Below are 15,339 nucleotides of genomic sequence, written 5' to 3' on the forward strand. Positions count from 1 at the left end.
TGGTAGTTGAGGCAGGTACTAACTCAACGTTTAAGAAGCATTTTGACAGCTACATGGATAGGACAGGTTTGGAGGGATACGGGCCAAACGGGAGATGGGACATGTTGGTCGGTGTGGGAAAGTTGGACCGAAGGCAGTGGAATATGTTCTGGGAAAGGTAGTGGGGGCAGATATGATAGTGGCATTTATGGATATGCTGAGGATTAAGGGATGTGAATCACACGAAGCAGAGGAGATTAGATTAACTTGGTGTCATATTCACCACAGACTCTGTGGACTAAAGCCCCTGTTATTCTGTTGTACTGTTGTATGTTCTATGTACAAGCCAACCAGAGGGTGGTCCCCACAATTTCGATTTAGTTATAGGTTCATTACTATCACATGTACAAAATCACATGTATAAAGTCATGAAAGGCATAGTCTCTCTTGCCCAGAGTAGTGGAATCAAAAACTAGAGGGCATAGGTTTAAGGTGAAGGGGGAAAGATTTTATAGGAATCTGAGGGGCGATTTATTCGCACAAAGGGTGGTGGGTGCATGGAATGAGCTGCTGGAAGGAGGTAGTTGAGGCTGGGACTAACAATGTTTAAGAAGCATTTTGACAGCTACATGGGATAGGACAAGTTTGGAGGGATGTAGGCCAAACGCAGGCAGATGGGACTAGTGCAGATGGGACATGTTGGTCAGTGTGGGCAAGTTGGGCCATGCTATACGGCCCTATGACTCCATGCACAATTTTACAGTGAAAAGTTTTGCTTTGCTTTGCATGCCAACCAATCAAATCAGATAATACCACACATAAATACAATCAAGTCAAACTCCAGTACAATAGGTAAAGTAAAGGGGAAGATACAGAGTGCAGAATATAGTTTCTCCCTGCTGCTTGATTCTATTTGAAGCAACAAATAATGAGTATTTTGTGGTTCCAAAAGAATGTGGCATTCACCAACGGTGACATTGAATAAAAATCACACTGCTCCCACTTTCCTGATCTATTAACTGAGTACAATTAGAACATCTTAACCATTCGGTAATTCCAACATCACAACTAGCGGATATTATCCGGAAGATGCATCACAGCAGAACTTTATCATAAGTGCCGAGTATTAGATATTTAGCACCAGCAGGACAATCATCGCAGGTACAAGCGAATGCCAGCAGTTGGAAATACCCTTCACACTCACACACCCAACCAAAATGTGTGGAAGGGAACTGCAGATGCTGGTTTAAACTGTAGAAAGACACAAAATGCTGGAGTAACTCAACGGGACAGGCAGCATCTCTGGAGAAAAGGAATAGGTGTTGTTTCAGGTCGAAAATCCACTTCAGACTGGGGATGGGGGGGGGAGTTGAGGTGAGAAAAGACCATGATAAGATAGGGCCGGCAACAGATTTATCTCAGTAAGGGTGGTGTCCATCATGGCCCATTGTTGGCTGGGAAAAATGAGCTAACGACAGGGATTTAAGGAGGCAAACAGTGGAACTAGTAGGAATTTAGCACACCCTGCTAAGTTAGAAATCCATCCAATCATTGTCCTTCTACACTGCTGTATCAACTTCTCTCTTGACTAACCCCAAGCCTGCCTGCGCACTACAATACAATGGCCTAGGGTGACACAACGGTAACCTGGGTCCGATCTGAGCTCGGGTGCTGTCTGTGTGGAGTTTGCATGTTTTCCTGTGACCGCGTGGGTTTCCTCCAGGTGTTCCTTTTTCCTCGCACATCCCAAAGGCGTGCGAGTTTGTAGGATAACTGGCCTACGCAAAATTGTCCCTACTGTGCAGAGAATGGATGGGAAAGTGGGATTACATTGTCGTGTGAAAGAGTGATCAGTGGTCGGCATGGACTCATTGTGCCATGGGGCCTGATCCCATGCTGTATCTCTAAACTAAATGACCTAGTCAAGGGCATGGAGGAGTGATGCCCGCATCATCCACATACCTTGAATGAATACACCTGAAACATCAAACTTCAAGAAAAAGAGTTCCATTAGATCTTCACAACACAACCAAGTTACATTTGATGGACCAGTTACAAAGCAGGGAGCAAAATCACATCAAGGTTAAAAGTGATTGTTTCCTCATAACAGCCACGTACTGTTGTATAACATAGCAAACCTTGAGAGAGCACCTATGAGAAGAATTAAGCGGACTGCTCATAGGAACTGCACACAAATGGATGTCCGAAGATCTGAAGATCTCTCCTGGTCCCAGAACATTGATGCTACTATAAAGTAAGCACATCAGCGCCTCTACTTCCTGAGAAGATTACGGAGAGTTGGTTTGTCAAGGGAGGACTCTCTCTAACCTCTACAGGTGCACAGTAGAGAGCATGCTGACCGGTTGCATCGTGGCTTGGTTCAGCAACTTGAGCGCCCAGGAGCGGAAAAGACTACAAAAAGTAGCAAACACTGCCCAGTCCATCATCGGCTCTGACCTTCCCTACCATCGAGGGGATCTATCGCAGTCGCTGCCTCAAAAAGGCTGGCAGCATCATCAAAGACCCACACCATCCTGGCCACACACTCATCTCCCCGCTACCTTCAGGTAGAAGGTACAGGAGCCTGGAGACTGCAATGTCCAGGTTCAGGAACAGCTTCTTCCCCACAGCCATCAGGCTATTAAACTCAACTCAAACAAAACTCTGCACACTAATAGCCCATTATCTCTTTATCTGCTTATTTATTCATGTGTGTATATATTTATATAATGGTACATGGACACACTGATCTGTTCTGTATTCATGCCTATTATATTCTGTTGTGTTGAAGCAAAGCAAGAATTTCATTGTCCTATCTGGGACACAAGACAATAAACTCTCTTGAATCTTGAATGGAACATACCGAACGAATGGCAACACATGAATCTGTAGATGCTGGAATCTTGAGCAAAATGCAAATTGCTGGAGGAACCCAGATGGTTAACTAGCATCTGACTGGTGGGTCAGCCACCAGGTAGAGGTATTTGGACAGGCGATGTTTCATGTTGGGACCCTTCATCAGACTGAAGAGGCAGAACTAGCTGGGCTGGGCTCTAAAGCCTCAACATGTGCTCCCCCATTCAATAAAAGCATGTTATCTCAATGTAACTGCTGTACTAAACAGCAATCCCACAATTCATTTACTATCCAAATATGTGATAGATTTTTTTTAAATTTAAAAAGCGCATAAAATCAGCATTTGTATTTGAGGAGTGAATGAAAATGCAAGTTCCTGTCTCCTGGTATCAATAGCACAAATACTATCTAAACTATGAACAACAAACTGTCTTGGCTGTACCGAGGACTTTGGGCTTTTTGCAACGAGATTGTTTTTGTTTTTTTTAATTTATTGGTTTTCTTTCTTTATTATGTTATCAATGAGTACGGTGTTTACAGGCCTGTCACGCTGCAGCAGGTAAGAATGTCATTGTTCCAATTAAACACGGTGGCGCAGCGGTAGAGTTGCTGCCTTACAGCGAATGCAGCGCCGGAGACCCGGGTTCGATCCTGACTACGGGTGCCGTCTGTACGGAGCTTGTAGGTTCTCTCCGAGATCTTCGGTTTCCTCCCACACTCCAAAGACGTGCAGGTTTGTAGGTTAATTGGCTTGGTAAATGTAAAAACTGTCCCTAGTGGGTGTAGGATAGTGTTAGTGTGCGGGGATCGCAGGTCAGCGCGGACCCGGTGGGCCGAAGGGCCTGTTTCCCCACTGTATCTCTAAACTAAACGACTATAGATGACTCTTGACTCTTCTATAGGAAAGTAGATTGCTTGTTCTCATCTGCAGAGAGAGTGGAATGGAACAGGGATTTGATGAAGAGCTGATTCAGGTTTCTGTTATCGACCATAGATTAAGTTACATAAAAGGTAATGTAAGGAGTGTTTATTTTGTAGACTTCTTCATGTAATTGAACCAGCATTCCTTTGCCAGAATGAAGCATATTACAACATCACATGGCATCACATGTAATCTTGTGCTGGAATCTTGAGTAAAACAAAATTCTGGAGGAACTCTACAGGTCAGGCAGCATCTGTGAGGGAATTGATGGACAATGATACGTCTGAAAAAGGATTTCAACCCAAAACGTTACCCATTCCTTCTCTCCAGAGATGTTGCCTGTCCCTCCGAGTTATTCCAGCGTTCCATGTTCAATTTCAGTTTTAAATGTAGAATCTGACTATAGCTTGACAAGTATCCATCGACTCCTTTAAGTCATGACTAAAAACTTATCGATACTCCCAAGCCTTTCCTGACGTCCACTGAGCGAGGGCTATATGTATATATGTATGTAGTTGTATGTATGTATGACATGCTGCCTGACCCGCTGAGTTACTCCAGTATGTATGTAGTATGTTTGTTTATACTATTCTTATAACAAATGTAAAGCACTTTGGCCAACGAGAGTTGTTTTTTTTAAATGTGCTATATAAATAAATGTGACTTGGCTTGACTTGACCTGTAAAGAATGGGAACAGTTCCAGGAGCCGCATGTAGAATTTTGTGCAGATAGTTGAAAGCACGACATTGAAACCCAGAACATAACAATGGGAACTGCACCAATTCTACATGCAATAAAAACACTGTATCCTGCAGGAAATGCTAGGATGAGGCCTCTAACAACAATACCCAGTCAAAGGCAAGGCATGCAACAGGGATGGAATAAATACCTGCCTTAAAAGAAAATCAACTTATGTAATTAGTTTCTTAGCTTTTAGCCATAGGCTTTATATGTAAGATAGGAACTGCTGATACTGGTTGACACTGAAGATAGACAGACACCAAATGCTGGAGTAACTCTGCGTTTCAAAAAGCATCCCTGGAGAAAAAGAATAGGTGACATTTCAGGTCATCTGATGAAGGGTCTCGACCCAAAATGTCACCTATTCCTTTTCTTCACAGACGCTGCCTGATCCACTGAGTTACTCCAGTAACTATTGCCTATTACAGGCATTACATGTCAATGATGCCACCTTATTTATGGTTGCAAAGATTTTTATGGTCATGAAGATTTCCACTACCCCTGGTCAATACCTGTATCTAAGCAATAGCCCTGGGGTGGGAGATTGCAACCTTCACGCAGTCCGCCCTGTTTCGACGAATGCAATGAACCTGGTGTGCACAATCAAATAGAACAAGTTGTCCTGCAACTTTAGGCTGTGCACGCCATATGCAAGAAGAAGAAGAAGCATTAGCCCTGAATGGCAAACCTAATTCTGTTATGTTCCAGCAGCCCCCTCCATCCTTCATTGGACTCCTCCACCAACGTCAATCGACTCTGTGTTCTTACACACGGTTGCTCTCCAGTGACAACCCAGTCATTCCTCATTCCCCCGGCCACCGTCTGGCAGAATGTACAGAAGCTTGAATGCACTCTCCCCCAGTTTCAGGAACAGCTTCTTCCCCCCCCCCCCCCCCCCATCACCAAGCTTTAAACAATCCTCCCACAAGTGAGGGCGATGTCCGATTCACCTCCACCCACTGCGGGCATTGGGCTTTGTGGACGGAACCTCTTCTTCTTTTCATGTCCACCAAATGTACAAATGTTGACCTTGCTGTCATCGTCCGTCCTGTAAAGGACGCAAGCTTCCGGCGACAATCAGTGGAAGCCATCACTTGTCGCAGTAGATGATGGTGGTAGCAGACTGAAGCACTACAATGATGGAAACTACCTTCTGTATCTTCCTGACTGCTCCATCTGTTGTACTCCAGTCGGAACAGAGTCTGTGTGTGTACGGTACATTTCATTTGATTGGATAACATGCAAAGCAAAGCTTTCCCACTGTACCTCAGCACACGTGACAATAATAAACTTAAAACCTAAATTGCCTGAGTGGGGATGGGAGCACAAGTCCCTGAATGCTCCACATGGAACAGTACTTTTCTGACGTTTAACATCAGTGACATTTGGGTAGGTTTTGATGCAGCTCCGATGAGGACAGCAACTGATGGGAGATATTCAGCCTAAAATCACACACTGCAAAATATCTGACTCCCAAATGCAAAGATGCAAACTCGAGCCCCAAAGGAAAAGGTTCCAAGCCTTGCTTTTAGTGCATTATTGTCTGTCTGTCTGTCTGTCAGAGAGCCAGATGAATCAAAGACTCACTAAGTCTTCCTCACTGGGCATAAACTGCTCTTCCGGAATCAATCACAGAATCTTGACGTGCAGCCAATGTTGCAGGAAATGTGGCAGCCAATTCCTACATAGAACAACAACAACGCCACCCCCCCCACCCCCACAACTCCACCCCCCACCCCACAACTCCACCCCCCCCCCCCACAACTCCACCCCACAACTCCACCCCACCCTACAAAAAAACAGGTGACAATAAGCAGACAACTAGTTCATTGAAAGTGGCGTCACAGGTAGATGGGGTGTAACAATGGGGAGGTAACAGCACCCTAGCTTATGAAACATTGACATCTCTAACTTCAAGTAACCCTTGCTTTCCCTCTCTCCATCCCTCCCCTTCCCATTTCCCCGACCAACTGACTGTCACCGACTACTTTTTATCAGTTTACTTTCTCCCAATTAACAATGATCTATTCTACATTTTCCTTGAACTACATCCCCTTTGTCCCGTTTTCACGCCTTACTTTTCCTTATCTATGTATCTCCCTCTCCCCTTACATCAGTCTGAAGAAGAGTCTCGACCCGAAACATCACCTATTCCTTCTCTGCTGCCTGTCCCGCTGAGTTACTCCAGCATTCTGTGTCTATCTTCAGTTTAAACCAGCATCTGCAGTTCCTTTCTACACACTTGTGGAAGAACCGTTCAGGAGCCTGATAACAGAGGGGAAGAAGCAGTTCCTGAGTCTGGTGGAGCGCGCTTTCAAGCTTCTGCCAGACGAGAGCGGGGAGAAGAAGAAATGGCCAGGGTGGGACAAGTCTTTGGTTATGTGGGCTGCTTTTCCAAGGCAGCTTGAAGAATGGACGGAGTCAATGGTGGGGAATGTGGTCTCTGCGATGGACTGGGCCGCATCCACAACTCTCTGCAACGTCTTGCTGTCAGATCCGTTCCCCCAAACCAAGCTGGGATGCAACCCGTATAAGAAAGAACTGCAGATGCTGGTTTAAATCACACAAAATGCTGGAGCAACTCAGCGGGTCAGGCAACATCTCCGGAGAGAAGGAATGGGCGATGTTTCGGGTCAAGACCCTTCTTCAGGCCTGACAGCATTCAGATGCGATTCTGGAGAAGGGTCTCGACCCAAAACATCACCCATTCCTTCCATAGATGCAGCCTGGCCCTGCTGTTACTCCAGCATTCTGTGTCTATCTTCAGCATGCAGAGAGGGGGGGTCTGGCTTTAAGGTCTCATCTGAAAGAATACCGGGCTGTATTCCCCCTGCAAGATGTGCTCATTAAAGAGACGAGGGGGGAGATTAAAAACGCAGGCAGGGTGGACAGACAGGTGCAAGGCAACTAGAGAGGGGGCAAGATGAATTGCAATATCAATATGCAGCAAGCAGCAAGCAGCGTGCAGTGATAGGCTCGGGGCACCTGTACATTGCAGCGTGGAGTTTGTGAAGCAGGTTTGCCGAGTTGAGCTACCTTTCCACTGAAAACCAGGGAGTGACTAAAATGCCCCCACTTTAGACTCTCCCGCTTGACGAGTCATCTGTCGCAGACCACAGCATTGCGGCGGGTGGGGGTGGGGGGGGGAAACCGAGTGGGGATTTTTTTTTTAATGCACACTGGACTTGTGAAGCGGATCTGCACTTATCCTGAAACGGCTGCAGAAATTACTTCCACATGCTGAAACGCACAGATGCATTGGACAGTATTTTGTTTTTTAAACGAAACGCTCTTTAAACAAACACGCCTGCATGGCAAAACAAAGTGGTCGAGTGAGCGACCCTGGGCACTGCTCTTTATAAAGCTGTGTTTAACCACTGAGTGTCCCCTCCAACCGCCAAAACTGAGTGTCCCCTAGCGCTGTCTTTTGATATTACCGCTGGAAAGAGGAGGGGAGGAGGAGAGAGAACACACACACACACATTTGCTCAAGTCTAAGCGCCAGGAAGTCAGCCGTTGCCTGCAGCACTTAGCTGCTGTCATCCAGCAGGCTTGACATTAACACAGCATTCTCAGTGGAGGAGGTGAAGACATGGCCAATCGTCCCCACTCTATTACAGACACACACATACACACACACAGAGGGAGAGGCGCATTTCATTCAAGGCAGCGTTTCATTTTGAAAATGAAAAAGAGCACTTGGGAAGTCTATGATCAAGAAGGAACTGCAGATGCTGGAAAAATCGAAGGGGGGACAAAATTGCTGGAGAAACTCAGCGGGTGAGGCTGCATCTATGGAACGAATGAAATAGGCAACGTTTCGGGACGAAATCCTTAAGGAAATAGGCAACGTTTCGGGACGAAATCCTTAAGGAAATGGGCAACGATTCGGGACGAAATCCTTAAGGAAATAGGCAACGATTCGGGACAACGATTCGGGACGAAATCCTTAAGGAAATAGGCAACGTTTCGGGCCGGAAGTAGGAAACCCTTACGGGTTTCGTCCCGAAACGTTGCCTATTTCCTTCGCTCCATAGATGCTGCTGCACCAATCTGTTTCTCCAACAATATTGTCTAACTTCGGAATCTATGTATGTGTGTTCCTTCCCTTAAAGGGGCTTCTTGAGAGACAATGGCAAAGGGAACTGGCTGCAAACGTGGCGCGCAAGCACACACACAACACACACACACACACACACACACTGGAGCCTGTAAATGACATTTACAGCTAATGGCAGCGCCGAGCAAAATAGCAGGGACAAGACAGGACTAAAAATAGCTGCCTTGCGCCGCAGCAAGTGCGTGATTTACATGTGGACAGTGTGATTCATCACCTGAGGCCGGGTGATTGGTGCTGGGGGGGGGGGGGGGGGATAAGATAGAGTCAAAAGGTGCATATCTTTGTTAATTTATCACACTGCAGAATACAATCCTGCAGCTCTGGGGATTTTTTCCCCCTTTTAAAGAAAATGTTTCTCTTGTTTCTTACACAGGCATACAAACAATTCGCTTCCCCCTCCCTCTCTGGTGTGGTGACGGTACCTGCATTGCGGTTGCAGTGAACCCCCCCTTCCACCCCTCACCCAAACAACCAAAGCACTGACCTCTCCACCCCCCCCCCACACACACACACACACACACACACGCACACACACTTAATAACCTAAAGCCAAGAGAATGTACTAATGCACCCGCGTTCACTACCAAGTACCCAACAAACATTTGTTCCATATCTCTCTGTCTCACCATCAATATCTCTCGTTCCCCTCTCCCCTGACTCTCAGTCTGAAGGAGGGTCTCGACCCGAAACGTCACCCGTTCCTTCTCGCCACAGATGCTGCCCGACCCGCTGAGTTACTCCAGCATTTTAGGTAAAACCGCATCTGCAGTTCCTTCCCGAAACAAAAATCTTTACCTCAAGGAGACCAGAGGAACTGCAGATGGTGGAATCTTTCACCTGCCAGGAATTGTCCCACCCGCTTCTCTCTGTTCCAGCATTCTTCCCCCCCCCCCCCCCCCCAAGCTAAAGTCTGAAGAAGGGTCCCAACCCGAAATAACGCTTCCCCATTCTATCCACCCCTTCCCCCAGCCCGCGGAGTTCCTCCATCACCTTATATGTGGCTAGTTAAACTATACAACACCGCGTCTGAAGAAGGGTCTCGACCCGAAACGTCACCCATTCCTACTCCCCAGAGGTGCTGCCTGTCCCACTGAGTTACTCCAACATTTTGTGTCTACCTACCCTGAATTTGCCTGCTCCACTGGTCTCCCTCCCCGTGTAGAACTATTTTTTGCTAACCTTTCTTTTGTACAGACTGGCTACAATTTTGCATCCACCAGCATTTTAATTGTAGTTTAACCAACGCGTAAAGATGGCAAATTGTTCAAGAAGGAACTGCAGATGCTGGAAAATCGAAGGTAGACAAAAGTGCTGGAGAAACTCAGCGGGTGCAGCAGCATCTATGGAGCGAAGGAAATAGGCAACGTTTCGGGACGAAACGTTGCCTATTTCCTTCGCTCCATAGATGCTGCTGCACCCGCTGAGTTTCTCCAGCACTTTTGTCTACCAGCGTAAATACGAGTTTCCCAACCGCGCTGGTGTTTATTTAGGAAGATAAATCAGCTTCTTCTGACATAATCCAGAGATTGCACTCGGTACAAGACCTGGAGGTTAGTGCCTAAAGTTGGCCATGGTTCTAGCTACAGATGCACATCTTAATGAATTGTAAGCGAACCTTCAGCGTGGAAAGTTGATCCCAGAATGACACCCTAATATGACCAATCCATTTGACAGTAAATATGTACTTAGTTCCGGTCACCATTAATTCCTGCTGGCTCTTTAAATTATTTAAGAGAGCTTTACTTCACGCGGTGTCTCGTTTTGTTCCGCCAGCGGCTCGGTTTGGCCCGGACATTTAAACACAAGTGGAGCTGCCTTCTTGATGCTAACGGCTGCTTACCGCCACACAGAAAATAACCCCCCTCAATACACACACACTAACACACACACAAACTCACACACAACCTCAATCACACACTAAACACACTCACACACACATTCAAACACACTCACTCACACACACTCAAATACTCACACACACTCAAATACTCACACACACTCAAATACTCACTCACACACTCAAATACACACACTCAAATACACACTCAAATACACACTCAAATACACACCGCACACACTCTCACACGTACACTCAAACACACACGAACACACACACACTAAACACACTCACACGCACACTCAAACACATACACCCCATCACACACAAATACACTCATGCGCACACTCATACACACACACAAACACACACACACACACAAAGACACACACACACACTCACTGGTGCGGGGGCCTTTTATTAACCATGAACTAATCCCAAATCCACTCTACCAGTGAACACCAAACAAAGCTGTTTTTACAAAACACACATAAGGAACGGCGTTATATAACGATGCACCATCCTATTAGAAAGTTTTACAATTGCCGCTGTCAGTGCGGCTAAGTGTTGGGCACTGCATCAGCGGCTGTTCCCGCTGCACAATTTAACCCCCGGCTGGTCCTAAACCTGTAATACAGACCGGCGCATAATACAACACTGAGAATTACTGCCATCAATTACAATACCACGCAAACGGCATCAGTAAAAGCGCCGGGCAGACACATTTGTGGCATCTCCTTGGGGTGTCTGTGATCTCACACAGTCAGAGTGAGTGGATACAGATATTGGACACAGAGATTGTCACACACACACACACACACACACACCCCACTGGCCCAAAGTGACTGCACCCAGGGCCACGCTGCCAGTTTCTCAGACCCCTGTCTCACTTCTCCACCATCCTGCCCTCGACTCAACTCCACCCCACCCACCCCCCTCCCTGCCCCACGCCCTCTCTCACACACACACACACACACACACACACACACACACAGGGTCACTTACCCCGGGCAGAGAGCTTCTTTGTGTTAATAATCTTCGCCGCATATTCTTGTCCCGTGGATAATTTAACGCATCTGCGAACAACGGAGAAGGCACCCCTAGGAGTGGAGAGAAAAAATAACAGGCAGACATGGGATTAGAGTGGAGAGCTCAAGGGGAAAGGGAAGGGAGGGGAGGGGGGGGGCGATTGGAAGCACAATAAGTGCGGGGCAATTGGAGTGAGGGGGGACGGGGCGAGGGGGGAAGTTGCATACTTTCCGAGCTCTTCACATAACTGGTATTCCTCGCTAAACCGGGTACACGTTGCGGTAGTGGCCATGTTGAAATGAAAAGCCTGGAATTGGCTAGCATGTACTCGCCTGTCAGATGCAGGGGAGGGTGGATGTGGAGCCGCTAACGCGAGATTACACGAGAGAGACAGGGAGGGAGGGAGGGAGATAGAGAGAGAAAGAGGGAGGGAGGGAGATAGATAGAGAGAGAGAGGAGGAGGGGATAGAGAGGGAGAAAGAGGGAGGAGGAAGAAGGGAGGGAGAGAGAGAGAGAGAGAGATAGATAGAGAGAGAAGGGGGGGAGATAGATAGATAGAGAGAGAGAGGAGGAGTGGATAGAGAGGGAGAAAGAGAGAGGAGGGAGATGGATAGAGAGAAAGAGGGAGATAGATAGAGAGAAAGAGGGAGATCGAGAGAGAGAGGGGAGGAGGAGGAGGAGGATAGAGAGGGAGAAAGGGGGGAGGGAGGGAGAGAAGAAGGAAGGAAATAAGAAAGGAAGGAAGGGAGAGAGAGAGAGAGAGCGAGCTTCCAAATGCAGTAGATCTCAGCGCCGCCTGGCACAAACCTCCAGCAAACTTACTTTAGCCCCTGAAAATCCATCCTTAAAGCAAATCAAGAAGTAGATGAAGCATCTTTAGCACGATAAAGGAGATGGCGGCAGAGGCAGATACAATGGTGACATTTAAGAGACATTTAGATAGGTTGAGTTTACTGATAGGTCGGTAGTGTTATAGGTTGGGTACATTGATATGCAGGGAATGGGAGATGTGGCTCATGTGCGAGTGGATTCATGTTCGGCGCAGATATTGTGGGCCGAATGGCCTGTTCCTGTGCTGTGCTTAGGTTCCATGTTTAGAACCTTCGATTTTTGGATTAAACTCTCGCTTCTAAAGTATATAGTTTTCTCAAACATATCACAAAGCATGCAATAGAGACAAACCAATATTGTCTTTGTAAGATTGAAGAAGGGACTAGTCCCGAAACGTTACCTATTTCCTTCGCTCCATAGATGCTGCTGCACCCGCTGAGATTCTCCAGCATTTTTTGTCTACCTTCTGTCTTTGCAAGGGATCACCTGGTATCAACGGGTGACGTTTCCGGTCGAGACCCTTCTTCAGTCTGAAGATTCAAGATTCAAGAGAGTTTGTTGTCATGTGTCCCAGATAGAATTTCATCAACCTATCTGAGACACATGACAATAAGCTCTCTTGGGTAGACAAAAGTTCCCGACCACTGGGGAAAATGGAGGAGGACTGGCCAAATTGTGTGCCTTCCACCACAGTGATGAATGCTGTGGTGGATGTTTATGTTAAATTTTTTATTGTGTTTTTGTGTGTGTTCTTTACCATTGTACCGCTGCTGACATATTCATTTCACTTGCACTTTATGTGCAATGTGACAAATAAACCGTATTATATTGTAGTGTATTGTTGTGCTGGAGAAACTCAGCGGGTGCGGCAGCATCTATGGAGCGAAGGAAATAGGCAACGTTTCGGGCCGAAACCCTTGGGTTTCGGCCCGAAACGTTACCTATTTCCTTCGCTCCATAGATGCTGCCTCACCCGCTGAGTTTCTCCAGCACTTTTGTCTACCTTCGATTTTCCAGCATCTGCAGTTCCTTATTAATCAATAAACTCTCTGGAATCTTGGGTCTCGACCCGAAACGTCACCCATTCCTTCTCCCCAGAGATGCTGCCTGTTCCGCCGAGTTACTCCAGCATTTTTGTTTTACTCCACTTTCGATTTAAACCAGCATCTGCAGTTCTTTCCTACACCTGATATTAACGTATTGGTTGGGGAAATTTCAGCGGTGCTGGGGATAGTCTTATTTCCCCTTATTTCTTCACTCTGGACTGCAGCCATCTATCACAGAAAGAGGAACTGTCATGGAAAGAGGCTCTCCCTTCTATGGAGAAGACGAGTGAGGGGAGATACTGGAAACAGCCACCATTTCTGGGTGCCCCCATGTATTAGTACGCTGTACTGGCTGGGTAACAGACTAGAGAGTGGTCCTGACCTCACTGGAGACCCTCGGACTATCTTTGATCAGACTTTACACGACTACGTTGCACTAAACGTCATTCCCTTCATCCTGTATCTGCACACTGTGAACGGGTTCAAGTTCAAGAGAGTTTATTGTCATGTGTCCCTGATAGGACAATGAAATTCTTGCTTTGCTTCAGCACAACAGAACATGGTAGGCATTGACTACAGAACAGATCAGTGTGTCCATATATCATTGTATATGGGTTGATTGTAATCATGTATGTATGTTCATCCCACGGACTGGATTGCATGCAACAAAAAAGCTTTTCACTGCACCTCAGTATAGGTGACAATCCTAAACGAAATTAAACCATAGTCTCATTGTCAGTGGTTGTACATTGGTGAGGTCAGGTTCAAGTGGCTGGTGCCGGTGAAATCATCTTTGATACTCCATTGAAGTTGTATTTAGAACAAAACCATAGCACAACAGGCCATTCGGCCCACAATGTCTGTGCCAAACATGATGCCAAGACCAACTCTATCTGACTGCAGGTGATCTATATCCTTTCATTCCCTGCACATCCATGTGCTCTGAAACACCACTCCAGGCACTCCATCCTCTGTGTAAATAAAAGGTGCCACTCACATCTCCTTTATACGTTGCCCCTCTCCCATTAAAGCTATGCTATGTAGTGCGTATTTGACATTTCCATCCAGAGAAAAAGATTCTGACTGTCTACCCTATCTATAATAATAATTTTATTTATAGAGCACTTTAAAAACAAACATAGCTGCAACAAAGTGCTGTACATCACTAATCATTGACAAAAAAGTTAATACACACCAAAAATAACAATCAAAAGAAATAGTAGGAAAAGACATGTAAAATAAAGAAACATCAAAAACACCACAAACAGAAGCAAAGCCTCAGGCATGGTCAAAAGCCAGGGAGTACAAATGCGTTTTAACACTGGATTTGAAGATGGACAGTGAGGGGGCCTGTCTGATGTGCAACGGCAGCTATGCCTCTCATAATTTTATATACTTCCATCAGGTCTCTCCTCTGTTCCAGAGAAAACAGGTACTGTCTGTGTGGAGTTTGTACATTCTCCCCGGGACCTGCATGGGTTTTATCTGAGATATTCGGTTTTCACCCACACTCCAAAGACGTACAGGTTTGTAGGTTAATTGGCTTGGTATGAGTGCAAAAGTGTGTGTAGGATAGTGTAAATGTACGAGGATCTCCAGTCAGTGCGGACTCGATGGGCCGAAGGGCCCGTTGCCGCACTGTATCCCTAAACTAAACAGAACTAAATTAAACTAAAAAGTTAGTGGTTCTCATCCACCGAGAATTCCATCAAGAGGTGTCCCGACCCGAAATGTCGCTTATCCATGTTCACCAGAAATGCTGCCTGACCCGCTGAGTTACTCCAGCATTTTGTGCCATCCTTTGAATGTCACAATTGTTCTACAAGAAAGATGACATGCAGGGTTTGTTTTTGACTAGGTAAGTAGCCTTAAGCAGTCTTTTCATGGGGTCCCTGGTTGGAAACTGCCTCTGTAGGTGAAGCCATATCTTACAGCATACATTATTTCTAACACACTGGCAGGGAACAAGTTCTCTAA

General features: G+C 46.3%; 1 protein-coding gene and 1 long non-coding RNA gene across 4 annotated transcripts in view; one reads left to right on the top strand and one right to left on the bottom strand.

Moving 5' to 3' along the window:
• Positions 1 to 11,890, bottom strand: part of camk2g2 (calcium/calmodulin-dependent protein kinase (CaM kinase) II gamma 2) — a 230,400-nt gene extending 218,510 nt beyond the window's left edge. The window contains exons 1-2 of one of the 3 annotated variants that reach the window (XM_055661632.1): positions 11,713 to 11,890; positions 11,462 to 11,556 (exon numbers count right to left, since the gene is read on the bottom strand). In XM_055661632.1, the coding sequence (XP_055517607.1) occupies positions 11,462 to 11,556; positions 11,713 to 11,777 (160 nt within the window). In that variant the 5' untranslated portion in view covers positions 11,778 to 11,890. The remainder of the gene's footprint in view (positions 1 to 11,461; positions 11,557 to 11,712) is intronic. The other 2 variants (XM_055661631.1, XM_055661630.1) reach the window with 2 other exon arrangements.
• The window catches only part of LOC129712896 (uncharacterized), an 80,823-nt gene that overhangs the window by 20,814 nt on the left and 44,670 nt on the right, over positions 1 to 15,339 (top strand). The window lies entirely within an intron of this gene.

Source organism: Leucoraja erinacea, chromosome 34 (genome assembly GCF_028641065.1).
Source record: "Leucoraja erinacea ecotype New England chromosome 34, Leri_hhj_1, whole genome shotgun sequence".
NCBI classification, from domain to species: Eukaryota; Metazoa; Chordata; class Chondrichthyes; order Rajiformes; family Rajidae; genus Leucoraja; species Leucoraja erinaceus.